Source organism: Drosophila hydei, unplaced genomic scaffold (genome assembly GCF_003285905.1).
Source record: "Drosophila hydei strain 15085-1641.00,03,60 unplaced genomic scaffold, DhydRS2 tig00008122-arrow-pilon, whole genome shotgun sequence".
Taxonomy (NCBI): Eukaryota; Metazoa; Arthropoda; class Insecta; order Diptera; family Drosophilidae; genus Drosophila; species Drosophila hydei.
In genome coordinates, this window is record NW_022045833.1 from 1,534,427 (window position 1) to 1,562,224 (window position 27,798).

General features: G+C 34.9%; 5 protein-coding genes across 8 annotated transcripts; 3 read left to right on the plus strand and 2 right to left on the minus strand.

Annotated features, from left to right (window-relative positions):
- The first annotated feature begins 35 nt into the window (after window positions 1-35).
- Window positions 36-6,147, plus strand: LOC111605117 (GTP-binding protein 1). 3 transcript variants are annotated; one of them, XM_023323491.2, is made up of 5 exons: window positions 36-1,000; window positions 3,335-3,691; window positions 3,975-4,155; window positions 4,220-4,562; window positions 4,635-6,147. In XM_023323491.2, exons 2-5 carry the CDS (start codon window positions 3,433-3,435, stop codon window positions 5,829-5,831), a joined length of 1,980 nt encoding a protein of 659 aa, XP_023179259.2. In that variant the 5' UTR covers window positions 36-1,000; window positions 3,335-3,432; the 3' UTR covers window positions 5,832-6,147. The 3 variants fall into 3 exon arrangements, with proteins under 3 accessions (XP_023179259.2, XP_023179243.2, XP_023179250.2); XM_023323475.2 differs by lacking the exon at window positions 36-1,000 and adding an exon at window positions 1,598-1,795; XM_023323482.2 differs by lacking the exon at window positions 36-1,000 and adding an exon at window positions 3,199-3,254.
- A 95-nt stretch (window positions 6,148-6,242) lies between these two features.
- On the minus strand, window positions 6,243-6,840 carry LOC111605215 (protein NCBP2AS2 homolog). Of its 2 annotated transcripts, XR_002751796.2 has the most exons (3): window positions 6,656-6,840; window positions 6,451-6,596; window positions 6,243-6,396 (listed from the first exon to the last, which is right to left on the minus strand). XR_002751796.2 is itself a non-coding variant. In XM_023323641.2 (2 exons), exons 1-2 carry the CDS (start codon window positions 6,826-6,828, stop codon window positions 6,515-6,517), a joined length of 255 nt encoding a protein of 84 aa, XP_023179409.1. In that variant the 5' UTR covers window positions 6,829-6,840; the 3' UTR covers window positions 6,243-6,514. The 2 variants fall into 2 exon arrangements, 1 of the variants encoding a protein (XP_023179409.1); XM_023323641.2 differs by having other exon boundaries at window positions 6,243-6,596.
- Window positions 6,829-7,628, minus strand: LOC111605207 (mediator of RNA polymerase II transcription subunit 9). The gene is made up of 3 exons (XM_023323629.2): window positions 7,256-7,628; window positions 7,071-7,134; window positions 6,829-7,008 (listed from the first exon to the last, which is right to left on the minus strand). Exons 1-3 carry the CDS (start codon window positions 7,540-7,542, stop codon window positions 6,844-6,846), a joined length of 516 nt encoding a protein of 171 aa, XP_023179397.2. The 5' UTR covers window positions 7,543-7,628; the 3' UTR covers window positions 6,829-6,843.
- A 2,431-nt stretch (window positions 7,629-10,059) lies between these two features.
- On the plus strand, window positions 10,060-12,211 carry LOC111605105. The gene has a single exon (XM_023323449.2). It carries the CDS (start codon window positions 11,841-11,843, stop codon window positions 12,018-12,020), a length of 180 nt encoding a protein of 59 aa, XP_023179217.1. The 5' UTR covers window positions 10,060-11,840; the 3' UTR covers window positions 12,021-12,211.
- Window positions 12,212-12,306: 95 nt separating this feature from the next.
- LOC111604805 (putative uncharacterized protein DDB_G0282133) lies at window positions 12,307-26,918 on the plus strand. The gene is made up of 13 exons (XM_023323027.2): window positions 12,307-13,099; window positions 15,187-15,298; window positions 15,490-15,693; window positions 19,765-19,837; window positions 19,965-20,377; window positions 20,435-20,528; window positions 21,162-21,306; window positions 21,855-22,421; window positions 22,480-22,655; window positions 25,474-25,675; window positions 25,755-25,870; window positions 25,955-26,029; window positions 26,293-26,918. The coding sequence occupies exons 1-13, from the start codon at window positions 12,698-12,700 to the stop codon at window positions 26,723-26,725; spliced, it is 3,012 nt and encodes a 1,003-aa protein (XP_023178795.2). The 5' UTR covers window positions 12,307-12,697; the 3' UTR covers window positions 26,726-26,918.
- The last annotated feature ends 880 nt before the right edge of the window (window positions 26,919-27,798 follow it).

Here is a 27,798-nt window from a genome sequence, read left to right on the forward strand (position 1 = left end):
ATAACATTACATATATTTGTCTATATATATATATATATATATATGTATATATATATATACAACAAAATCATAGTTTTACAGTTTCTCCAAATATATACATACTTATATTGTGAATGAATGCATATGCAAAGTGATGGACGAAGACGACAAAAACACTCCAGAAAAAAGTCATTGCCAGTTGTGTGCGCGGGAGCAGCAACCGAATAAGAAAGCGTGTTAAATATATTTTTAGCATTAGCATTATGTTTTCCCCACCCACCCCTAAATAACTGAGCATTACATATGATGTGTATTTAAAGAACAAAGCCAGACAACTTCTGCAGCTGACTGCTGTCGCCCGCCCGGTCCAAACTTTGAAATACATATACATACACACATACATAAACACTCAAACAGACACACTTCCATATACATCCATTCATATATAACGTTTTTTGGATTAAATCACATACGAATGATGCAACACCACGAAAATTGTACCAAAATTGTTAAAAACATTTATAATTTGTAAACTATTTTTTTAGACTATCATACATATACATATATATTAAAAAAGAACTGTAAAAAATAAAACTCATTCATGTTGTAAGACATTTATTTCTGGCTTGCATAACTCATGCTATGCCGGGGGTACGCACACACACACACGCGCACGCATATTTACATCAATGTTTGTTTGTATACATGTGTGTCTGTGCCTAAACATTATGCCTAGCAACGCCTTTTGTGCTGGAGAGTGAGAAGGTGCGAATGGCTTGGCCGGCAGCGAGAAGAAGCAGCAGCATTAGCACGCGGCAGACAAGAAAAAACTTGTTGACATTGAAATTTTTGGCATTTGGCTCTGTGCACAGCTGTTGGGAAGTTTAAAGAACTTTTAACTGTGAAATCGGTTAAGTTAAATGACAATTACGTCTATACTAAATATACTAATGGAAACGTCAAGTATAATGTCAAATGATTGCAACTTATCAGGAAAATATATATATAACAACATTATAAAGTGAGCAAAAAAGGCAAAGGTGAAAACTATATTGGCACACATACATACATGCAATCAACTTTATGTCTCTGTGTTCGAGTGTGTGTGTTTATTGTATGTGAGTGTGCGTGAAAGTGTGTGGGCATATTTTGTTTGTGTTCTCATATAAATTCGCTTTGAATCACGAACACGTTCATTTAATTACAAAATACACAATGTTTAAAATAATTCCGAAGCTTCTAGCAATGAAACCTTACTTATCAAATTGTGTCAAGCTATATAAGAAAACCGCAATAAAAATAGTCAATGTTAAGTTAATCACAAATGAACTATTATTAAGTGAGGAAAAATATGAACGCTAATTTATGTTAATCTCATAAGCTTTCTGTGGTCTTTTTTAATCTTCACCACTTCCCCTTTTATAAAGTTAAAAATATGAACTATGAAATATGAAATATGAAATATGAAAAAATATGAACGCTAATTTATGTTAATCTCATAAACTTTCTGTGGTCTTTTTTAATCTTCACCACTTCCCCTTTTATAAAGTTAAAAATTTGCGGCCTGTTTAGATAACGATAGTCAATGAAAATATATTTGCAATCGATATGTCTCGAGCAACGTTGCCACTATGCATTTTGGCGCGCTGGCAACGCTACAAAATTGTACGTGGCTAGGACAGACGAAAAACAATTCGTAGTCATTGTACTAATTATGTACTGTTTAATGTAATATTAGTGCACTGTTATCCAAATTCAATGTGAATAGTTCAAAGTACAAACAAAACAGCAAATAAAACAAAGCGCTGCATGAACTGTAAGTAACTGTAAAAGCATTAAGAAAAAACTTGGCGGGGGTTCATTCAGAAGCAAAAGCCCGCAACAGGAGTTTGTGGAATCAACAAAAAAAATCAACCCTTTCACTTTTTAATTGCAATTTGGATGAGCCCACCTAGTGGATTTCCAAGTGCATGCAAAATGCATCTATCTTTCCACTCAGCTGATCTACAGTTTGTTATTCAATGGCACAAAACAAATACTAAAAAGCACAACAAAAGAAAAGGCGCAAGAATAAATTGATGTTTTGACTCTGTCATAATATACTTGCGTTCATCTAAATACATTTACATACATATATTCGTACGAGTGGGCGCTATAAATAAATTGTTTTCGCATTTTTGTTTAGGAGCACAAAAAAAACGGCAAACAAAAGTGCAACAACAATGTTTGAGCTTTTTTTGTGTACGTCAACAAAAATGGCTTACATAAACGCCGCGAAAAAGAACTAAAAAAAAAACAAAAGAAACAAAACAAACAACGTCTTATGCTTTGCCAAACATACACAAATACACGCATACATGCCTCTGGCTCCACTGGCTAGTCATCTTCATGCGAGAACAGCTGTTTGTCAACTGTCCCCAGCTGCTGCTGTTGCTATTGCTGCTGCTTAGCTGCTTGTTCTCTGCCAATGTCGTCGTCGCTCTGTCTGCAGTGATTTCAATAACGGCTATTTCGTATTTGACTGAAACTCGCTCATTCTCCGCAACTGTTGCCGTTTTCCTTGAAATTTTATATTCATTCTTTGCAACACTCTGTTCATACCTATTGATGTAACGGGTCTTTTGAGTACGAATGAAAATTCTTTGGTGATATTTTCGCAGCAACATGTCGTTGCATCGAAACGCAAACTTCCTCTCCATCTCTCCCTCACACTCAACTAAAAAGATCCACTCTAATGGACACAATCTATGCTCGCATTGCGTCATTCAGTGAGCAAGTTTCGTCAGCAGCATTTGGTATAAAAACAAAGTTTCTTAGAGTGCTCCTCTCATAACTCAGCTATTTCTTATTTGACTGGCACTCTCGGTCATTTTCATTAACCGTTTTCCTATCAATTTTTATATGCGTTCTGTACAACACTCTCTTCGTACCAATTGTTGTAACGGTTATTTCGCATGCGAATGAAAATGCATGCTATTCAACTCGTTCTCTCACTCTCCCATCTGATGCAATAATGTTTATGCGAGTTCTTCTTTGGAGAGATTTTCGCAGCAACATGCAGTTGCACTTCTTTTTCTCACCAAAATGCAACCTTCCTCTCCATCTCTCCCTCTCTCTAATGGACGCAGTCTATGCGTGCATTTCGTCACTCAGGGAATGAGTTTCATCAGCATTTTGTATAAAAGCAGAGCTTCTAATAGTGGTCCTCTCATTACACAAGTGAAATGCAAGCGCGACGCACATCGAAATCAGCAAGGCAAATGGGCGTGGGATAGGTCAGGATGAAAATAAATTACTATTAACAGCTTTGTGGTAAACATTTACTAAATTAAATGTATGTTAATTTTGCTTGCAGAAATAACTTGTATGTACACACACCCACACACACACACATACAGTCAGGCAATGATTCCAAGGATATAGAGCACACCCAGCTTAGATAGACACCAAATTATGAACAATATACAAAACGCACCAGCGCTGCCCATAAATGTGGGCGTGGGCATAAAGAGCGCACGTAGCAACATCTTCACCGTGGACGGCCTACCCACACAGCAGCTGCAACAGCTAAGCATCGACTACTCCAGCATACGGGGCAAGGATGTGCTCGTGGAGCCCAATGAGGAGCAACTGGAGTTACTTAAGCGGCGTCTACTCGATCGCATCTCCGATAGCTGCGGCGAGACCATCTACGAAATTGGCGTAGGCGAGGGTAAGTAATTATTATTATATAAAGTGGAACAAACTCCAAAAGTAGAGAAATGCAATAGAAAATTAATAATTTTAAATAAATGCAAATATAAATGTTGAGTAAGCTGTGGAAAGAGAGTGCAGTCATCTCGCTCGATCGCATTTATGGCTTAAGGCTCTCACTCCCAATCTTATTGGAAGTGCGAGAGAATAAGAAAGCCTAGCAGTTGCGAAGTTGAGATGGGACTTTTATTTACAATTTTGTTTTCAATATCCCATATAGCTCTAATTAAATCCTTTTATAGATGGCCGTGATAGCGGGCTGAATGTGGAGCAGTTTGAGGCTTCGATGAGGACTCTACGCAGATTAGCCTCGGCTATAGATGCAGATCTCGTAGTGCTGCGCGAACGGAATGTGGAGAAGGGTAAAACGGCACAGTTACTCATACGCAAGCATATCGATACGACGGACTTTATGGAGATACGGTAAGACCCTAGCTTTAGAGGTACTGCAGCAGTGATTCCAATGCCAACTGCTTCTCTCTTTTAGCGTGGCTGTTGTAGGCAATGTGGATGCCGGCAAATCCACTTTGTTGGGCGTTCTAACGCATGGAGAGCTGGATAATGGGCGTGGCCATGCCCGACAGCGTCTATTCCGACATAAGCATGAGATTGAAAGCGGACGCACTAGCTCTGTTGGCAACGATATTCTTGGTTTTGATGGTGTTGGTAATGTTGTGAATAAACCGGATCATGGTCATTTGGATTGGGTGAAGATTTGCGAAAAGTCGTCGAAGGTGATCACGTTCATTGATCTGGCGGGACACGAGAGATACCTGAAGACCACAGTATTTGGCATGACAGGTCATGCGCCCGACTTCGGCATGCTGATGGTGATTGAAAAATCCTTAATATATATAAATGTATATAGCTATATATATCTAACCAAATGTTATGATCCACAGATCGGCGCTAATGCGGGCATCATTGGCATGACCAAGGAGCATCTAGGTCTCGCCTTGGCTCTGGCTGTTCCTGTCTTTGTGGTGGTCACCAAGATCGATATGTGCCCACCAAATGTGCTGCAGGATAATATGAAATTGCTCTTCAAGATGCTCAAATCGCAAGGATGTCGCAAGGTGCCCGTTGTGGTGCGCAGCCAGGACGATGTGGTGCTGAGTGCAACAAATTTCGTTAGCGAACGCCTCTGTCCCATCTTCCAGGTGTCCAATGTGAACGGCGATAATCTAGAGTTGCTCAAAATGTTTCTTAATCTCTTGAGCACACGCATGGCTGGCTCTGAGAATCTGCCAGCTGAGTTCCAGATCGATGATGTGTACTCGGTGCCAGGTGTTGGCACCGTTGTCTCCGGCACCTGCCTGCAGGGCACCATTAAGCTAAATGATAACCTAATGCTTGGACCGAATGCCGTCGGCACCTTTGTGCCCATTACGATCAAGAGCATCCATCGCAAACGCATGAACGTGGAGCGTGTCAGGTGTGGGCAGACGGCAAGCTTTGCGCTTAAGAAGATCAAACGCACCTATTTGCGCAAGGGCATGGTCATGGTATCACCGGAGCTAAAGCCGCAAGCCTGCTGGGAATTCGAAGGCGAAATACTTGTGCTGCATCATCCAACAACGATCTCCGCTCGCTATCAGGCGATGGTACACTGTGGTAGCATACGACAAACGGCGTCGATTGTGCGCATGTCCTGCGATTGCCTGCGCACCGGCGACAAGGCGAGGGTCAAGTTCCGGTTCATTAAGCAGCCAGAGTACATACGTGCCGGCCAGCGTTTGGTTTTCCGCGAGGGACGCACCAAGGCAGTTGGCAATATCCTGCAACCCATGCCACAGGCAACTGCTTCACCATATCGACCCAAGCCTGCCAAGATGCAGTCGAGGGCACACAACGGAAGCAATAGCAGCAACAATCAGCAGCGCCACAACGGACAGGGCTCAACCTCCTGCTCCTCGGGTGCGGGCTGCAGCAAAGATAATGGCGAGGACAACAAACAGAACGGCGAAAGGCGGGAAGGCAGTCGTCGAGGCGGCAAGCGGAAACGTAACAATCGCCCGCCCCCAAACAGTTCCGCCGTGCCACCTGTTAACGGTGGCACCAGCTCCCTCGACCCCGTGCCAGAGACCACGCAAAACTAAAACTCCATATATCTTAATCCACAAACTGTTTTAAAGTGTTTTTTTGTACACAAAATTCGGTAGTTGTTAAGCTCGTATTTTGACGGTTGTGCTAAATGTGAGACATGCGGCCGTTAATTCTAATGAGAGAAACTAATAAACATAGAGAGGATAGAGGATGAAGTGTGCAAGAGAGAGAAAGAAGAGAATAACTATTTTGCTACAGGTAGCACGCGGTAAGACGTCTTTGTATGCTGTGTGACAATTTGTGTGTAAATTTTGCTAATTAATAAATGTCTAATTTGTTTTCGTCCAATCTAAAGACAAAAGTTTGCCAAATTCAATTTAGTTGCTAGATTTATAATTAATGAATTATAAATTTCAATATAGTTTCTAAATACTTTGAGAAGAATTGATTGAAGTTCTCTTGATAATTTTTTTTTTTGGTTTTTGTATTATAAATTATATAATAAATTTGAAGATTTTAAAAGTTGACCAAAGACTTCTGCTGGAATTACACTGGCTTAATTGCTTTGTCAGGTAAGATGGCAACTCTGCCGATTTAGTGTTGATTACTGACGCATCGCTGCAATGCGGTATCATTACAGCATTTATCATAAACAAAGACCATTCCGCTTACTCTTGAAATTTAGTTTATATCCTGATTTGTTTTAGCCTATTTTTAGAAATGTACAATAATTGATTTATTTTTTCTTATCCTTCAGCTCCTGCTTGACGCCCTCCAGTTCCTGTTTTATATTATTTTTAAACATGTTCACAAACGATCTGAAGAGAGCAATATATTTAAGTAAAAGACTTGGCACGACTCTGTATTAGGCACTCACTTAAAACGCTCGGGCGTCATCTCGTGCAGACCCTGTTCTCTGGCCAAGCTCTTCGAGCGATACATCAGCGAGACAACCAGCTGGGCAGCTCGACGCATCGGATAGCTGTCCGCCATACGCTGAATAAGCTGCTCATTGTTGGCGAAGTAGCGCATCAGCAGCCGCAGAACCATGGTGAGAATGCTTTTCTAGAATTCGTTATCCTTGTACTTGCGTATGAGCTGCTGCTTGAGCTTTAGTTGACTGCGCAACAGTTCCAAACGCTGCAGTTGCTCCTCCTTGTTGTAATCGATGCCCGGCAGCTGCTTTATTTGCTCACGCGCTGAATCGAAGCGCTTTTGCAGCTCAAAGATCTGCAAAGATTTGATTCATGCACATATATATAAAATAAATAACAGGGTATTCGTTAGCCCACCTTATGATTGCAGTCCTGCGATTCGCGCAGCTTCACAGCGTTCTCCAAGGGATCTTTTTCCACGCTGCAAGCCAAGAACAATGAATTTTTGATTATATAAGTTGAATTTTGACTGTATGTTAATATGGTTGGCTGCACAGTTGGCGCTGCATTTTATATAAATATTATTACACTTGCACACATACCAGCGCACAATATCGTAAATGATTGGCAATATTTCGATATCCAGCTGATCAACTGTCAGCGGTCCGCCGATGCCGATTCCGATGCCGTTCGATGTTTGCGTCTCCTGTGAAACGGTTGTCGTTGTTGTTGTTGCTGCTGCTGATGCTGCTGTCACCGCAGTTACTGCTGCTGTCGTTGTTGTAGTTGTTGATGTTTGCTCAAATGGTGAATTTGACGTTTGCACCAAACCGTCGGCAGTTAATGTTGGTTTTCTGTCCTCAATTTGATTAATGGGCGATAGTTCCATTCTATTATTTAGTTTCAGCGCTTTTTCGGAGACGCGTTCTTTTTGTTTTACTGTTCGATATTTGCATAGACACTTATCGATACATTTGCTGCTTATCGTATTCCAAATACCAGCAGTGTTGTAAAATTCGTAGTTGGAAGCAGCAATTGGCGCGCCCGATTCGAAAAATTTAAACAGTCCTCACGCAGCTTTAGTTAATTAGAGAGTTAGTTTGCTTAACAATTAATATATTATTTGTAGTATACATCAAACTAATATTTCAACATTTTTCATACTATAATCTAACGCTACACGTTTTCCATTTAACATTGCCTAATTTGTTTATTTAATTGTCACAGTAAAAATTATGAATGGTCACAAAATGAAACAAAAGATAAATTGTGCTAATTATTATAAATTAGCAACAAGCTTTTTTCTGACAGCCGTTAATTGAAGCCACTAAAAATTGTACATGGCAAATTAATTAAGACCAAAGTCGTCTAAATATTTTTTATGACATGAAAGGAACTGTTTTCTGATCAATATCTATAGATGATAATCGAGCAGAACATTTTTATTACAACGAATTGCGTCTTTGACTTTCATTGTGCAAATAAATTAATTTCACTTGAGACCTTGCTATTGATGGCAATTTAAAAACAATTGAAGAATATTTAATTCGGCTTCGCTCATTGCCATCAATTGATGAAATGTGCAAGGAAAGCATCAAAAGTAAAAACCCACAGCTTTATAATTTTGTTCTTTTTTTTGCGATAAATACACATACATATTTGTATGTATTGATTGAGCAACATGTTTCAGAAACCAGACGGGCAATTTCGGCGACTTTTCAAAATTGCCTTTGTCAATTAAACTTTTAATTAACACAAGTTGACGCAGTTTATGAATGAAACCAGAAAAAAACCCAAACCCACAAAAATGTCATAGCTAAGTAATAATTATTGCAAATTAACTGAAGACATCAAAAAAGTGGAGAAGGCAAACAGTTTTTGTGTTCTGCAAATTTTATTAAAAAATGTTTCAATTTGAATATAAACCGTTAATCTTAAGCTAACTTAACGTCTGATCGCCGCCATATTTAGGCCAGTCAAAAAAGCTTGTGAAACATTTGGATACACACCCTCTCCCCATTTATCCATATGCATTTTCACATATAAATAACAAATTTGTTGCTGTTGAGAATAACGTCAATGCTCCCGCCCAAACAAAGAACTCAGAGACAGGTGTAGCGTGCGCCGCTCTTTTAGTTATTACTCTTAAACGCAATTTCTCTCAATTTTAGAAGTGTATTGTTGATATTATGCGTTGTTGCTGTAACTCGCTGACAACTACTGCAATTCAGCCAGCCAATCAAAAAAAAAAAACTGTTTTAATTTGTATAGCTGGAGAGCCGATATTGTCTTCCTCTTCTTTCGTGTGCGTGGCGATAACGAATTTGCTTTTCTATGTGCATTCCACAGGCATTTGCATATGCATAAGTGTGTGTGCAAGTCTGTTTATGCGTGGGCAAAGAGCAACGTTCCTCATGCTCTTATGACAGCGAACACGAAAGAGAGAGAGAGCTGCAAACGTCAGTCAGCTGGTAACCGCAAAGCCCAAGCTAAAATTTATATTAGCGTGTGACGTGCGCTCACCAAAATCAGTACGTTTGCTCCCATCGGCTAAAACACTAGTTTTGTGCGAGTCTCAGTAACCAAAACATCAAAACAAGATTAATAAGCAATAACAACTTCGATAATAACAACAACCAATACCCAGCAGCAGTAGCAACAATTACACGTCGGCTTTTTGTTTATCAAAAAGACAAAGAAATTTAATTAGCGCGCGTAGCGACGACGCCGCCGCAGCCTAAAACACCGTGTTTGAGCTTTTTTCGAAGGCTCTCCCAGTTTTCCTTTGCCAATTTTATTACGTGTGCGTACCAAAATACGTCATCGACGCGCGCAGCAAAAGTGCGAACGACAACAACAAGAACAACAATAGTAAACGGCAGCCATTGAAAGCTTCTGAGTGGGCAGCTCACACACAGTCATAAAAACATACATACGTCAATAGAACATACAAGCAAATACATAAAAGCCTATTGAATTGAATTCAATTGCAAGTACAACGCGCGTAATCAACATAAATCGAGGAAAATTTCGCTCTATTTGAAATAATTAATTTGTTATTGTGTTTGCTACGGCATTCACAGTGAAACGTAGCAGCAGCAGCAGCAGCCGATTTAGTTAGAGTCAAGTGCGCAGCACGTGTGTGCGAAAGAGATAACTATAGTGCTTTCATTATTGCCATCGCAGATGTGGGTGCAAGTGAAATAAAGCATTTGATAAAAAGCAAAGAAGTACAAAGAAATCAAAAAAACAAAAGAGTGCAGCTGTAAACCAAAATAAGAGCAGATAAGAAAACGTGCAAAACAGCTGAGCAGTGCAGCAGCAGCCACAACAGCAACAGCAACAACAACAACATAAATCAAAGGAAACGCAGCGCGCGAACATTGTATTCAATTGGTAAAGCAGCAGCAGCGCAGTCGCAGCATCATCCCATACACAACAAGTGACAATCAACTTGATCAACAATCAGCAGCAGCAGTAGCAGTTCTCGCCGCAGTCGTAGTCGCAATCTCTCGCCGTCCCGTGTCCATTTTTTTGTCTCGATTTTTTCTCTGCTGATCATCGCAGTCGTCGGCTCGGCGCTCGGTTTTGCGTTGAGGCTTGCATTGAATTCGGGAACTGTAATTGAAACGGTATCTGTAGTTTCCCGCTATCGGCGAATATACTCACAACTCATTGATATTTTAACCTCGTGTCCGTGTTGGTTGCCGCTCGACCAAGGTTCTGGCCACACAAAATGCTCGTCTCTTTGGGCTTTTCGAAGCCTCGCTTCGTCGGATTAAAAGTGCTCCTATAGCCAAAACTAAACCGGCAAATCAAAAAAATATATTTATTTATATTTTACCACAAATTTTAACGAATTGGCAGCAATCGAAATATATAGAGCACAGTTAATGAACCTCAAAGAAAAAAAAAAAACAAAAATCGTTGAAATTTAAAAATCGCGCGCAAACAAAAAAATATCGATCGATTAAACAAACACATACTATACTCGATTAAACAAATATATTATGCAAATTTAAATAATTAGCGCTGCAGTTCGAAAACCAGTTTATAAAAAATATATATACACTGCGTGTGTAAAACCTAAAAAAAGGCTCTAATCAAAAAACTTAATACAAGCAAATATATATTACAGTTTATGCATAGCCATATAACAATATATAACACATACATGCGCGAATACAAACCTGAAGAAGGCTTTCAAAAACTTTATCAGCACCAATACCACCAAATCGGTCTACCAACAACACACACGCATACATTCAAACAGCCTGGTATAAATAACACGCATACAACGACAGCAGCTGTTACTCTCTCGTCTATGTGAGCGGCGATTAAACTTGAAGCAGCGGCACCAGCAAAGAAAAAAGCGAAAAAAAATATTAGCAAAGCTTTGCAGCGATTTTCACACTCAGCGGCTAAACAGAATAAATTTGTAACGCGCCTGGAATAGTTGTGTCTCACAGTGTCTAAGCAAAAGCTAAAAAATACATCTGATATATATATATAAAATATATAGAAAATTATTTGTGCGTGTTTTCCTATAAAAAAGTGTGCAACAGTGTTGTCAAACGTCGCGTAAAAATCGACAAATCAAATGCAAAATTTGATTGGCAATTTTATAAAGAACTCGTTTGCTTTATTCTCCAATTAACTGTTATAATGTGCGCCTTGTGACAGTGTCTCAACTGCAATAACAAACAACAAAGCGTCTTACATAATCGAAGAAAAGCCAATATTTTTATTGGTCAAATCATCCACAAAACAAAAAGTCGAAGTCGTACAAGTGCCAAACCATTTGGTCGCCGCATAATTAGAATGTCAAATATCTGACAGCGTGCTACACACACAAAGCTCACGTTAAGATAAAAAACAGCAACAGAAAGCAAAAGAGAGCGATACAGACAGCCTCTCGCAATTAACAGTTAATTTCACGCAAAGGTTTTAAGACACAAGCTCGTTAGAATGTTCGCATCAATCTGACAGCGGTTTAAAAAACCAAAAACAAAAACCAACAGCAATACAAAACTAGCTTAATTAAGCCAGAAAAAGCCAAGATAAGTTCAAAAGTTCCCTAAGCGCTGAGCGAAAGGAACGATCGAGGAAAGTAACAAGAAGCGATAGCTACATTTTGTGCAATCCCACCCAAATTTTTCAACCCGACGTCAAAGAACTTAACGATAAATGGAGAAATCTGAAATACGACTGCAACGCATGTCTAATGAATATCAATCGCAATCGAGCTATATGTATTTGCGTAACAAAATGCTGTTAAAAATTGAAAACACCCTACTACGTAGCCATCGTCAGCGTGAGACCACCGGGATCAAGAAACTATACAATTCGTTTTTCGTACTCTTTTAATTTCATCAAAACGTTCTCTCCAACGTCCGAAGAACGCACAACGAATTTTATTTTTTTATCAATTCAAAGTTACAAAACAAAGTTGTTAAAACAATTAAAAAAAAAAAGTAAAAAAAAAACTAGATATTATTTGGTTGTTAGTTGTATACAAAATCCAAGTGCTGTGCTAAGAAAACAAAAAAAAAAAAAAACAAATCAAAACAAAATAAATAAAATCTAAAAAGTAGTGTCATTTTTTTCTTCTTCGTATGATTAAAATTTAATAAAAAATATAAAATGTTGACATAAATATAAATATATATTAAAAAAAACTATTTTTATAACCCTTTACCAATTTCCATCTACTTCCTATTATTTGTTGCTTACAACAAAAACCAAAAACTCTTATAAATATATTTAAACTAAATTTATAAGTGGCCTGCAAAAGCTTGACAAAATTGCACGCGAAAACTTGACGAGGGTGCTACCCTAGAAAACACCGTGTTTCTTAAGTAAAGTGCGTACTAACGGTTATTGTGGACAATATTCGTCGAAAAGAAAAATAAACAAAAATTTAACAATAGACACATAGAATAGTCGTTGATCTGTAATTCAAGTTTTGTTAAATATATATTAAAAAAATCTTTTGTGAGCAAGGAAGAATTAGAGAAAGGAAATTGCATATATTTTTAAACCGGATGGCGCTTTCGTTTCTATCGCAAAGTTCCGGCCTGTTGGATTTACAAAGCATATTTGATCCTCAATATTCAATACAACAACAACAACAGCAGCAGCAGCAGCAATTGCAAATTCATTTACCATCAGAACAACAACAACAACAACGCACTTCAACGAAATTTGATCTAAGCATTTTCAACGATTTCGACCAAATGGAATTCAACAACAACAACAACTTGAGTCGAAATCATCATAATCAGTATCAGAATAATAATAATAACAGTAATAATAACAGTAATACTATCAATAATAATAATAATAATAATACTAGCATCAATAATAATAATAATAATAATAACCACAATACCAACAACAACAACAACATTCATACGCACCAAACTAACGGAGAAAATCTTAATCAGGTAAGTTTAAAAAATATTTGAAGAGTTTTGAATAGCATATAAATAACTCAATAATATGTAATAAACTTAATATAATTGTATAGAAATGTTTTTATATATTTAAAGAAAATTTCATAATCTTTTTAAGCAGCGATAAAGTTGTTTAAAGAAGATAAAGGTGTCTGCATTTCTTATCTATTTATATTATTATAAAAAAAATATTAAAAATACCTCTTATATTTTTAATACAAATTCTTATCATTTCCTAAATAATATATATATATATAAAGATATATAATCAATAAATAAATATTTTTTAATACAATAAAAAGCAAAGAACGACATAGATATCGACTGTTAAGAAATGATAAGATTTCAGATTAGAAATATTTGACGTATTTATTATAATAAATTCTCTATCTAAGCATATATCATAGTTTATTTATTTATTATTAGTTTTATATATTTTCAAATATAAGTGGAAAGTCTTTGTCAAATTATAAACTTAAAGCACATTTTATGGAGTAAACTTTGCTCTACTTCTTAGCTTTATAAATAAAATATTACCTTACATAGACATATTAAATATTTATTGGCAATTAGTATAAACTGGAAATGATACTTCATAAAACATGCCAAAAGTTGTCTTTGATTAGATATTTTAGTATCTATATATAAATATATGTATTTATTTAATTTGTGTCACTCTTAATTGGAATTTATTTATATACAAATGCGCTGAGTGTTTGAGCATGTGTAAATACATCAAATAAGAATTGAAATCGTATCACATAACAAATTGACTGGCACAGACAGGTAGACAAGCAAATGCTTACATCAACATTCGATGCGACTGTTACGTAACTAAGTCAATTTGCCAGATATTTAAGATAGCCGCCCATCTATATCTTATGTACAAGCAAGAAGGGGGAGGAACTAGATTGCCATTCAGATTCTGGAATAAAAAGAATGTGTTAATACGAAGTACGTTTAAGAATGAAGTCAAATCTAACTGAAAATAGAATCTTATGCCTGTGTTTAGGGTATAATCCAGTTATCCACTCCCTTTTGCAATCAATGATCGATCAATTGATCGATCAAACAATCAATCGCTCAATCTGTCAATCAAATATGCTTAACATATATATTTGGATAGAGAGTAAGTATATATATAGTTAGAGAAGTCAGTATATTTATAATTAAATTGAATTAACTTAAGCGAAGCTATGAAACCAATCGCTCAATCACAGAATTGATTGATTGATTACAGACATGTTTGGCTGTCGCAGCAGTCAATCAATACAAACAATTTTTAATATATTTAGATATGCGAAAATGAGACGTTATATGATAAATAAGAAAAGATAGCCAGCTGCCAATTTCTGCATTCAAGCAATGAGTCAGTCAATCAGTCAGTCAATAAAAACAGTTGAAAATCTATATAAAGATAAAGAGAGGAAGAAGATGCCCTAAAAATATCTAGACGCGCTCGTATTTCATATTTGCTTATTGAGTTTTGAGTCAACGAAACACGCTGCACAGGTCGTGCCTTGTGGCTGTTATTATTGACACTATCCGCTTATCTTTTGAGAACACAATAAAACGAAATCCAATAAATTCCACGCAGACACAGTCTGCCGGGCGTAAACAAATGAAATCTCAAAGTGCTCGACGCATGTATATGCTATATATATATATATAAGTCAATTGCAATCGATCGTGTATAGAAAATTTTAACTTTACGATTTACAGTCTCTTAAAAAACAATTTGATGCACAGTGTTTGTACACAGAGAGAAAGAGAGTGAGAGAGGCTGAGTGCGACGACTCTCTTCAGTAGTAGAGCATTTTTGTTTTTATTATCAGCAAGGTTTAGGACCCCTATAGCATGTTAGGTAGAATTGAGAGATAATGCATTGGTTGTGGTTGTGGCAATGCCTCGATAGATCTGTCTAATTGAACAACATGCTAGACAATTTCGTAAACTAAAAGCTAATTCGTAGACAGAGTGTGCTGGAAAACTTTTCCTAGATGTGATAGTTCTATATATAGCTATGGCAAATGGAATTCTTTCGCTAACTAATCAATTTTTCTTTCTATTCTTCGTAGATCCAAAATAGTCATTTCATTAGTGGCTATCATCATCAGCATATTGGATCGGATTATGAGCCAGTGATTAGCTTTGTTGATTCACCACCGAATTCTGAGGAATCTTGGACAGGTAAGACAGTTTATAACGGATCCAATCGATATATATATATATATAGAGAGAGCCATGCATATATACAAACATCATTAATGCCGATAAATATGAGACACATCATCGCATCCATCAAAAGCAATGCTATTTGTGCATTCGTTAATTGGCTAATCGACACGTTTCGATTCGTTTCGGTTTCGGTATTACTGCAGACGGACAGTCCAAGGATTCACCAGGACCGCAAATTATCGACGTGAGGACAATTTACTCAGACAGTGGTTCGCGCAAAAGACGAATGGATTGGTACTCATTGGACATCGGTCAAAGTGAAAATTCGCCGACAACTCAATCAGGCGAAATACCCAATAAGGTGGCACATCACGAGAAAGATAAACATAAACGTGAAAAGCATTCAGGTGAGAAGCATAGAAAGACCTTACTTAATGTAGAGTTGCGCATTTCGGTTTACAAAACACTAAACTATTGGAACTAACATTTTAAAATAACTTCACTTATGATTGTTCTTACAATTACAAATTCTGCCTGTCTCATTGTCTTTATATATAGCTATGATATGAGCTAAGAGTAACTGTTAATTCCGTTAGCAATACATTCGAACATATTTCGAAGTGCCTCGACAAGGCCTTCGAAGCATCCGATATGTTGCGCCTAAAATATGAGACCAATTTGATAGTTTTCTTAGTATATCGAGACTCTACGCTTTTTGTCGCATTCTTCACAAAAAAAAAAAAAATTAACAACTATTGAATAAACCTGTTTGCTTTGCATGTGCCGTCTGCGCAACATGCGCCTAAGTTAAACGAATCGATAATATCAAAGATACCAGAAGAATCGAGCTCTGCGTATATAACTCTATTCTCTATAGAGCCAATGGCTTAGGCGATCTTATTTCAATGTGCCATGCACTTGTAGCTACCTTTGGTGCCCAAGGCAAATGTGTTAATTGTTTTATAAACAAAAAAAAAAAACGTTATATTTGCTAATTAATCAATAGCTAGATGCGTTCTTAGCGTTCTGTGTGTCTGTGTCGTAAAATTGATTTTTATTGTCCACATCGTGAGCTAACATTTAAAACTTCATTTAGTTTGTTTGCAGCCAATTGGTAACAGTCTATGAAACATATAAAAAATTAATTGAAATATTTGGAAACTCCAAAATAAAAGAAGCCAAATCAAATTAGGGAATTTATTCTAGAATGTTTAAAAATAAGAATATAAAAAAATACAAAAATAATTAAATTAACAATTTAAATATATTTTAAAAATATGAACAAATATAACTTAAAAATAATATGTGATTTGATTTTTCCACAAATTTTTTATTTCAAATAAAAGTCCTTAAGCTGCAATGTCATAAATATACCATAAACTATACACTATATAAAAAGTACTATCTAGATAAACTTGATTAGAGTGTGCAATATTCCATGCAGAAACGCTCTACAATAGTTTCTAGCTGAACAACTTTATGTATTTTGCTTGATTTTCAAAACGGTAAATTTTAAATTAACATTAACAAAAAACTTTATAGATTCTTGCACATATTTAAAGCTAAAGATGATAGGTTTCCTTTAAAAATATATTTTTGCTGTTGCTCTTGCTGCTTATTATACGACCTTTAATTAACTTAACACATATGTGCAAGACATGATGTTGAACTGATGAAAACTTTAAGAATAGCTTCAAGTTGAGCTAATGAACTAATAAAGTATATAATTTTATGGCTTTTTATGGAAGTTATATTTAACATTAACAAGTACAGCTCTGGAAAATAACCAAAACAGCAATAAAAACACGCCCACCTCTTGGATAGACAGTAAAAAATAAAATAAATAAAATAAAATAAGTTTTACTATATATATAAATGTATAGTATAGTGTTCATAAAAATAGTAGTGCGAGCATTAAATGCTGGAGATAAATACAAGAGTTTAAAATAAATTGGAAATGCATATTAAGATTAACCCGTTTTTATTAATTTAAATGTCTTTTAGTTACAAACTTAGGAACACGTGCACTTCCGGGATTCATAAAGAAAATGAACAAAATTTTGTCGTTCACTAAAATAGTAGTGGCTATTAAAAAGGATAAAAAATACATAATGAACAGTACTGTATGAATTCTTGTAAAATGTAAACAATGCATACATAATATATATATATATATATATATATATATATATATATATATATATATATATACATATATAAATTTCTGGAATTCGAATGGTAGTTAAGAACTTACAATTTGCCAAAATCACGCCAAGTCGAGCAACAATTGTCATTGGCCTAATTACAGCACAACTACAACAATGCTGATACAAATATATATATATATATATATATATATATATATATATATAGTGAGAGACCTATAATTTTAACTCTTTCGCTGTTTTACAAAATCGAGCTAGAACGGCTGCCTATCGCGCGGTACTCGTGATGGCTTATCAAGAAATGTGAAATCAACACGACAATTGTCCAGCAGATAAGGCCGCACACAAAAAAAAAATTGTCGACGCTTTGTAGAGGCCGTAATTAAAGCAATTTGGATTTTAGAAAATTTTTTCTGCCACATTTTCCCTAAGTTTTTTTTTTTGAAGAAAAAGCAATTAGTCTAGAGAATAGAAAAACTTAATTAACAGCAAATAATAATTAAGTCTATAGCAGGCATATAGCTTTTACTGTATATATATATATATATATATATTCATGTATTTGTAGCATTCAGTTTATATAACGCTCGTGGCTTAATGGTTTTTGTTTTCAATTGTTTTTTGTCCTCCGACCTAGCCTTAAATTCTATTATTTGGTACTCGATCAATGCGAGCTCTTGAAATTTTATTATATTCGCTTGACATTGGGGCAATTATAGTTAAGCAATTTCCTCTTTTATTATTGACAAATTATCATGCCGTGTGAACAGCGAAAGTTTTAAATTGTTAAATTCATTTAAATTTAAAATACCCTGTATAATTTTTAAATGCTAAAAAAGTTACAAAATCTTTTAGGTCTATAGTGAGCTTTATATTTGTTTAATCCATTTATATGTATATACACATATATATTTCTTTGACTAGTGACTATGACTGTTTACATTATGAGCTAGGTGTCAATAATATATATACTATATATACCCTATATAATTGTATTTTTATTAGATCAAGTTACAAGTTTCTTTTTGAAGTTATATATGCTTAGTCTGAGCACAACATACCCTTCAGTTACGTTGCGTTAGCTGCAGTATTTGTCAACAATAATCAACTCAGATAGGCAATATCTTCAGAAAGCAAACTCGTGGAAATAACTATTAATCATTATGTGTGCCACTCAGCTCTGCATGTTGAGTTGAGTCTAATTTAAACTTATGGAACTAATTTAAATTGAAAGTAAACATAAATGATCTAAAAACAACTTCTACATGCACGAAAATTATAAAAAAGTTGGGCTTAAATTTGTCGAAGAAAAAAAGTTCAATTCGCATTCCTCACTCATTCTTTACAATTGTTTTAATTAGGAAATATGCTGTAAGCGTTGAAATGTGCCTAGAGATAGAGCGATAGAAAAGTAGATAGACTGATAAATAGATTGAGAGAAAGAGAGGGAGATAGAAATAATTAAGATAATATGGAAGATAAGGTAGATGTAAATGTAACTATATATATAAAGAGAGACAAACAAGCAGAAAAATAGAGAGATAATTATGTGAATGTTTAGATAAAGAGTAGTAAAATGAGCGATATATAATATAAGAAATGAAAAGGAAAATAGAAAACGACAGAGAGAGAGAGAGAGAAAGAGAGAGATTAGAAATGGGTCAAAATAAAAAAAATTATCTTTAAAAATAAAAAAGTTAAAGAAGCTAAAAATACTGTTGAAATGGATTATAAAAAAATTATGTTTATGACTAAGATTAAAACAATCAACATGATGAATTTTAAAAAATCAAATGATATAAATTCTGTTGTTTTTTTGTTTTTGTTAAGTGTAACAGGCAGAAGTAGGCGTGGCAGCGTCCCAAAATATATTGATTATCAGGTCGAACAGCTGAGTCGATTATAGTCATGTTTGTCTGTCTGTCCATAGGTACGATCTTAGAAGAGCTAAAGACTAAGCCCACAGTTTGTAACAAAAAATCAATAATTTTTAATCTATTTGTATAGTCTCTAAGTTTTTAATTTAGTTTCATGTTTATTTCATATAATTTATTTTTTTATATATATATTTGAAATAAGGATAAGAACACAGAGCGGGCGGGGTTCCGGGTATCTCCTAGTCGGGCATTCCTAGAGTATTTTTATTTATTTTAAGCTATAAGACGAATTATAGCAAAAATTGTATTTTTATTTTATCAGCGTTTAAAAACAAATTCTCTATAAATAAAATATGTCTATCTATAGACTCTTCTAGATTGAAAACAAAATCGATAAAAAAAAACTGTTTTCTCGCTTTCTATTTGCATTTCGCAGGTCGCAGTAGCTGGAGCGACGATATTGGTTTTGATCTGAACGCCGAGTTTAATAGCAACTCATATTTGAACAAGTGAGTGTGCAGATACAAAAATGTATACATAGATAACATAAATATGTAGGAAACAACATTCAGTTGTTGTTGGTTTTTGGTATTGTGACTAAAATGTAAATGAAAATTGGTTGAATTTTGTTTGCAGTGAAAACTTTTTATCGTTCTCCCCGAGCCTGACGGCACTTAAACAGGAGCCGCAAACGGAGCAGCTCAAACCGAACGGAAAGATATCCTTGGAGAGCGGCAGCAACAGCTCCGCAATTGGCAAAAGCGATAAGTCGCCATTAGGCGAGGCAAATCATTCACCACAGCGCACGGGTCAGGAGGTAGCAGCAGCGGCAGCAGCCTCATCATCATCATCAGCAGGTGGAGGCGGTGCAGTTGCAGCGGCTGGTGGCAAGCATGAGTTGAACCCCGGCAACATCTGTGGCTGTGGCTCGCCGCAAGGCTCGCCCGCCGCAGCGGACTTTGAATTGAATTGCAATGCCAATGGAAACGAAGCATCGTCGGCTGAGAAAACCCGAACTGCATCTGGCAATGAGGCCTATGCACAGGCGCGTAAGTAGTTGTCGCACCATAAATATTTACATAATTGCAACAATTGATAAATTGCAGCGCGCTCTGGACTGCAGCAGCAGCTGAGCGTTGTCGAGGCGGCCAAAATTGAGCCCAGCTCGTCTGGCGGTGCATCTCATGCAGAGGATCATAAGTAAGTGAAAAATTCCATAATATAGAAGATGAAATTGCCATCCACGTCTTGATATGATAACTTATATAAATAAGCTTATCATCAAAACATTGACTACTTTTATTTTAGCACTTTTCATAGATTTTAATATCTGTGTGCAGTGTGGAAAATCTCTTCAAACTTAAGATCATATGATACAGTACATATAGTATATATATAGTATAGCTCAACGTCACTTCTATATAAACTCTATATTTGTCTCAAACAGCAACTTTCTAATTCAAAAATAAATATCATCTACATTTTACTTAGTATAGACAGAGATACGTAATATCATTTGTATATTTAGTCTATAGACGTTGTGTAAAACGGGTATTATTAACTGGAGACAATGGAAATCGGATGAAAAGATCTCTCGAAGTATTATTTTAACTTTTTTTGCAATTAAGAAATAATAAAAACTTAATTATAGTAAAGTTGTTTAACTAACTATATAATAGTAATATCATTATATATAAATTTGGTTTATTAATTATATAAAAAAATAAAAATAAAATATTAAATAAAAAATATGAAATAAATAATATAAAAAATTTAAATATAATATTAAATTTAAATAAATATGAATAAAATTCAATTTATTTTTTTTTGCAGATTTCAGTACATTTTGGCAGCGGCCACCTCTATTGCAACGAAGAACAATGAGGAGACATTGACCTATCTGAATCAGGGTCAAAGCTATGAGATCAAATTGAAGAAAATTGGCGATTTATCTTTCTATCGCGATAAGATTTTGAAGGTGAGTGAAAAGTCAAGGATGAAATTCTTTAAAGCGAACTACTTGGATATATAAATCAGAGTCACGATTTAAATGTCAGCTTTATGCTGCTCTCTCTCTCTCTCTCTCTCTTTCTCCCTCTCTCTATCTTTTCTGCTCGCTTTTTGTGCGTTGAGTTCAAACTAATTTGCAAAAAAGAAAAAAACTGGGAAAAATTAGTTTAAATTGACTGAGTTATTGTTATGGTTGTTTCTATTAAGACTATATCAACTGTGCTCGTTGACAATATATGATTGTCGAGTCTGAGCGCAGTTATGTGCCTCAATATTAATGTGTGGCTGTATGTGCGTTTGTGTGTGAGTGTATGCGTGCGTGTGTGTGTTTGCATGTTAATTGATTTTAATATGCCCCAATTAAACTTAATTTATACGCAAAACAACTTGAGGCAAGTCATGCGCAGAGGCAATGTCTCATGTGGCAATCAGACCAATTTTGAGCATCTTTAAATCCATCTTTACTTTTTTTCTTTAACTTGAACTTTGTACATTTTGGGCGTTTTTTTTTTGCAGAGCGTTATCAAAATCTGTTTCCACGAGCGTCGTTTGCAGTTCATGGAACGCGAACAGATGCAGCAATGGCAGGCATCGCGTCCAGGTGATCGAATTATTGAGGTAGACGTACCATTGTCGTATGGCCTGTGCCATGTGTCGCAGCCACTGAGCGCGAATGCATTGAATACTGTCGAAATCTTTTGGGATCCATTGAAGGAAGTCGGTGTTTACATCAAGGTTAATTGCATTTCAACCGAATTTACACCAAAGAAGCACGGTGGTGAAAAGGGTGTACCATTTCGACTACAAATTGAAACCTATATAGAAAACACAACAGCGGCTAATTGTAACAACATCAACAACAACAGCAGCTCGAGCAGCAGCAGCAATAGCAGCTCCAGCAGCAGCAGCTCCAGTAGCAACAACAGCACTGGCAATACAACTAGCAACAACAACAACAGCAACGGCGCAGGCGTTACATCGGCGGGGCAGACGGATAATCGGAATGCAAACAGCGGCAACATCGCCGGCCTGGCAACACTCAATGGCAAACAGGCGGTGCATGCAGCTGCCTGTCAGATAAAGGTGAGTTGTCCATTTGTTAGCAATAACTACTGTAACTATATTAAACAATCAATTGCAGGTCTTCAAGCTAAAGGGCGCCGATCGCAAGCATAAACAGGATCGCGAAAAGATCCAAAAGCGCCCGCAGTCAGAGCAGGATAAGTTTCAGCCCAGCTACGAGTGCACCATTATGAATGATATATCTTTGGATTTGATAACGCCAGCCACCACAACTGGCTGCTACAGTCCCGAATAGTAAGTGCATAAAATCCTTTTTTATGTAATAGAATTCCAGAGTCATGGAGTTTGTTTATATTTTTTTTTTGATGTGTTTTAATTTGGAAGAGGCTTTAGATTTTTTTAAAAAATTTATTTATATATAAGGCAAATAAATGAAATGAAAATTAATATATTTTGATTATTAATATATTATAGTTTTATAGCATATAGAGACTATTAAGATTTTATATATTTTTAGACAAACAAATTCAGATATTTCTGATAATGTAATAAGAAAAAATAGACGTGATATTCTTATTATATTTAATATATAATTAAATGTATATTTATAGATGTAAATATATAGATATATATTTTAAAATATATATAGGAAAATGTTATTGTTTTTTTTTTTAAATCATATATCATTTGAAATATATTCGTTGCTTTTCGAACGGCGATTTCTGTCTATGTAAATCGAATTTTAATTATTCTATGGCACGTTTTTTCGAGAATTTTAATGAACTTCTCATTACCTTAAAAACAGAAACAAAAACAATTGCTGTAGATTCTTATCTAATTTTAGTTGGGAATTCAATTTGTAATTCCATTTTAAATAATTAAAATATATAGAATTATTATAAATAAAAACTAAATAAATTGTTTTGCTCTAGAAATAAATAGTATGTAAAAAGTAGACGCCCAGAAAAGTCCAACAATCGTATTTTTATGGTATTGAATTTAATTTAATTTTTCATATATTATATGTTTTTACTTCAATTCGTATATTTTTTTATAAACATTTTTTTAAATATAAATATATGTATATATTTTAAATATTTGTAATTTATATGTAAATTAAAAAATATATATATTTTTTATTTAGTTCAGTTTATAATATATCTAAGCTATTGCAGTACACGTTCAATTGATCGAACAGCTTAGCTTTGGCTTAATTAAATACAATTATTTTGTTGTTCTTCAGTTCAATCAGTCCAAATCCAGCTGGCACTATCAATTGGCATTCGCTTTGTCCCATATTATCTATTTGCTCTATTTCCGTGTTATGTATAACGTCTATTATAGAGCACATATTATATGAAAACATAAATCTTAGTATTATTTATGGAGCTCTAGACGTCATAAGCTTGTGATTTATGACGCTTTGTAATATGAATAACTAGTTTACAGTTAAATACTAAGTTGCTCAGCTTTTGCGCTGTTAAGATTGAAGCTTCATTTGCATAAAGCAGTCCAAGTTCAATTGATGCCATGCATATATATCAGACTCCTACACACATATAGACATATGTGTGTATATGTCTACAACTTTTGATTAGATTCATATACAAAAAATTTGTTTACAAAGTTCAATGAGCACTCAACAAATTTTATGGCACTTTTCTTTAAACATTTTGTACTTAAATCAAAATTACCAAATTTTTTCATTTCGTTTTCTTGTTTGTTTTTTAAATACGCATTTTTGATGATTTAGAAATGTGAATTTATTTCAACCGGAAACCGGTTTTTATTGTGTTTTTTTTTTTGCAACACTCTCAGCCTGCTACTCCCTCGCTCTCATTCTCTCTCTCTCTCTGAACTAAGAGTATTACTAAGAGCATTTTTATGGCGTGTTTACGAATTCTCTGTAATGAATAATCTCTACTTACATTTTACCGAACCGGTCTTGTTTTTGCATGGATTATTAATAAAAATTACAAGTATTTGTTGTTATAGAAATTATATATAGCTTTCGACCGGTTGTAATACCCTGTAGATGTCTAGAAATGAGTGGTGCATAAGCTGGCCGATTTAGTTTAGCAATGTTTTATTTAATTATATATTAATATATCATTTTTTAATATAAATGGCTTTTTAACCTTAAACTTTGAGAATTACTAAAGAATAAAAATAATAGACTTGCGATAGAAATTATAATAAAAAAATTAATTAAATTTGTATTTGAATATGTTATAAATATTTAAACATATACTAAATATTTTTTCATGTATTATACATTTTTAAAATTTTGTTTTGGTTTTTTTTCTAAATATTTAAACATATATTAAAAATTTTTTGATTTCCTATTGATATTTAAATATATTAAATATTTGTTTTTAATGCTAAAATATATTTATATATATTATAGGGTATATTTTAGTCTTTTATTGCTTCTGTTTACTTTAGAAATTTGTCTTTCAATTAATTATAGGCCCTTACGCTCCATTTGCGCGTGGTTGAGACTCTTTAGAATGTCTGTCTAAATGTTTATAAGTTAAAAGCAAAAGATTCGAAAAAATATTCATCCGTATGGTGAAAATGTTGTTGGGTTCAGCTGCTAATTGAATTGGTTAACCGAAAGTATTTTTTTTGCAGCATCTGCCAAATTCGGCATAGCTAAAAAGCTGAAGGTCATAAAATGTTTAAAACTTATGGTTGACTAAGCAGAATTTGATGGGGTTTAATCAGCCACAACAAAGCATATCCGATGTCAAGGTAGTTAAGCAATATACATATATATATCTATATAGACATGGAATATATAATAAAAAGTAATAAAACAGGCTAAGAATGCCGCAGAGCATAAACTGTACTAATAGAGAGGCAGAAAGACAGCGTGCGAGAGAGGCGAAAGAGAGAGAACTGGTATATGGCCATGATAAGTTTATGTATCTGTAAAATCTGTGTATCTGTTGTCTGGCATTCGTGAACATGCGCTTGTATCTGAAGGATCACGCCTGTCTCTATCAAAGCGCACAACAACAGCATTGCATTTGTATTTATCATTTAAATGTGAAACTTATTCAATATATTAATGTTACCATTTCTTTTAATTTCTTCGTTCTGTTTACAGTATGAAATTGTGGCCAAATTCGCCGGTGCATATACCAAAATATGATGGAATGTTGCCATTTGCTAGCAGCGCATCACCGGCGGCCAGCAGCAGCCCAATTGCTATCAATTCGGTGACATCCACAAATTCGCCAACATTGAAACTAATGGATGCCACAAATATGGTGTCGCCGCAGCATGTGCCAGCGGATATGGATGATTATGTATGCTATACACACTCTGTACATACGTACGCTATATACTTGACAAGTAGTCTAATTGAATTTGATATCTTTTATATAGAATCAGAACATAATGCCCGAATCAACGCCCGCACAAGTCACACAATGGCTGACACATCATCGTCTGACGGCCTACCTCAACACCTTTGCCCATTTCTCGGGCGCGGATATTATGCGGTGAGCGAGCGAATGAGCTTTTCTGGCTATATATTATACAAGCTTATTCCCTAACATATTCTTGCTCTCTCTTTCTATATTTAGCATGTCCAAAGAGGATCTAATACAAATCTGTGGCCTCGCCGATGGCATACGCATGTTTAATATATTACGCGCCAAGTATGTCTGGTTTACAAAATTCAATTATTTTAGCTGAAAATCAGTTTTGGTGTACATTCGATTAATCTGATAGAGGTGTGTTAAGAGAAGAGCTTTTTGTGGCAAGTACTTAGACTGATGACGAGCTGGAATTAGTAGCCCTTCAATAGCCCCACGCTCTACTCTACTTCTAGATTAATCCAATATACAAATCAAAAAAATTATCAGCTATTCTCGTTTTAAGAACTCTAAACTTTTACTAAACTTTGTTTAAACTCTTTCAGAACCATTGCGCCACGTCTGACGCTCTATGCCAGCATGGATGGCTGTAGCTACAATGCCATCTACTTACTCTCTAATACTGCCAAGGAGTTGCAGCAGAAGATCTATAAGCTACCAGGATTCTATGAGTTCGTCGCTAAGGGCGGCTCGGCTGGTCTTTTGGAGAATGGCGGCGGCAATGTCGCTGCTGCAGCAGCAGCTGCTGCCGCTCTATACAATAATTGGGGCATGCACTCGAAATATTCCGGCAGCGGTTCGAACATATTTAATGAGGTGAACAAGAGCTGCGTCTACATATCGGGGCCGTCGGGCATACACGTGAGCGTCAGCGATGAGGTGCTCAACAATGAGGTAAAGGACGGCAGTCTCTATGCCCTGGATGTCCAGGGTGGCAAAGTTATATTGAAGCTGATCAATAAGCAGGATAACAATTAAAAGACATTGTAATTGTCTATCGAAGCTAAAACTAGTTGTAGAATTGCTATTATTTGCCTGGTACAAACAGATAACCCACGAAAAAGAAAAGTATAGTTTTTTAGCATTTAAATCAAACTATATCAAATGTTATAAATGATACATGTGTATTACACTTATTTTTCACACATACACACATGAACATATATATACATATATATATATGTTCTTATTTCTATATAAGTTTCAATTTGTATGAGATTTCGCGCAGCAATTTTGAACAAGTAGCCACATTTTCTTTAAGAGTTTTTGTTCTTACCCTTTCATTCATTTCTTTGCGTTTCGATTTAATTCAAAACCAAAAAAATCATTTTAAATATGCATTTGATTTCGTTATCAAAATTTTATTTTCTTACGCTGCATGTTTTATGTTGTAAGCTTTATTATTTTATTCTTTACGTAACATTTATATATATATGTATTCACCATATACCACATACAGCAAAGAGATATATATACATAAATATGAAACAGTTGAAGTAGAAAAGAAATAAAAAATCACAAAAAAAATAATAAAAAAATAACAAAAATTAAAAAAAAATTAATATAAAAATCAACAAATTATTACACACAGACACACCTATATAATTAATTGAAAGTACAGTACCACAACATCGAACATTGAACAACAAATGTCGGATAATTGAAATCAGCTAACAACCAAACAACATCTATTGTTTTAACAAATCTTATCCATTGTATGTGATAAAAGCAATAAAGTGTTATCCAAGAGTGGACTGTCAAAAACAAAAACAAAATTTTAAGACATTTTTAATGTTGTATGTGAATGTAAAATTTGAGCACAATAATGGTCGGATCAATCTGAATATAGGATCAATTATTTACCACTGATTCTTATTTAGAGAATTTCAAATATTTTAGTTTTAAGTAAAATCTAATTTAAGTGATTTGAAATTCATTTTAAAATTCTGAAATATTAGAAAACTATGCAAAACGTTTCTTTCGAAATGAAAGCCAACCTTGGTTATGATACAAAATCAGAGTTCTTAAAACTATAACTGTTACTAAGTAAG

What these genes read in the sequence shown, in the direction of transcription:
- LOC111605207 (XM_023323629.2), bottom strand. Translation starts at nt 7,542, where the DNA reads ATGGAACTATCGCCCATTAATCAAATTGAGGACAGAAAACCAACATTA. An exon ending in ATTTACGATATTGTGCGCTG is followed by an intron (nt 7,135 to 7,255) that starts GTATGTGTGCAA and finishes CTTGGCTTGCAG; the next exon opens with CGTGGAAAAAGATCCCTTGG. An exon ending in CGCAGGACTGCAATCATAAG is followed by an intron (nt 7,009 to 7,070) that starts GTGGGCTAACGA and finishes AAATCTTTGCAG; the next exon opens with ATCTTTGAGCTGCAAAAGCG.
- LOC111605117 (XM_023323491.2), top strand. Translation starts at nt 3,433, where the DNA reads ATGAACAATATACAAAACGCACCAGCGCTGCCCATAAATGTGGGCGTG. An exon ending in CGAAATTGGCGTAGGCGAGG is followed by an intron (nt 3,692 to 3,974) that starts GTAAGTAATTAT and finishes ATCCTTTTATAG; the next exon opens with ATGGCCGTGATAGCGGGCTG. An exon ending in ACGGACTTTATGGAGATACG is followed by an intron (nt 4,156 to 4,219) that starts GTAAGACCCTAG and finishes TCTCTCTTTTAG; the next exon opens with CGTGGCTGTTGTAGGCAATG.
- LOC111605215 (XM_023323641.2), bottom strand. Translation starts at nt 6,828, where the DNA reads ATGGTTCTGCGGCTGCTGATGCGCTACTTCGCCAACAATGAGCAGCTT. An exon ending in ATGACGCCCGAGCGTTTTAA is followed by an intron (nt 6,597 to 6,655) that starts GTGAGTGCCTAA and finishes TGCTCTCTTCAG; the next exon opens with ATCGTTTGTGAACATGTTTA.
- LOC111605105 (XM_023323449.2), top strand. Translation starts at nt 11,841, where the DNA reads ATGGAGAAATCTGAAATACGACTGCAACGCATGTCTAATGAATATCAA.
- LOC111604805 (XM_023323027.2), top strand. Translation starts at nt 12,698, where the DNA reads ATGGCGCTTTCGTTTCTATCGCAAAGTTCCGGCCTGTTGGATTTACAA. An exon ending in CAGCGGATATGGATGATTAT is followed by an intron (nt 25,676 to 25,754) that starts GTATGCTATACA and finishes TCTTTTATATAG; the next exon opens with AATCAGAACATAATGCCCGA. An exon ending in TTTAATATATTACGCGCCAA is followed by an intron (nt 26,030 to 26,292) that starts GTATGTCTGGTT and finishes AAACTCTTTCAG; the next exon opens with AACCATTGCGCCACGTCTGA.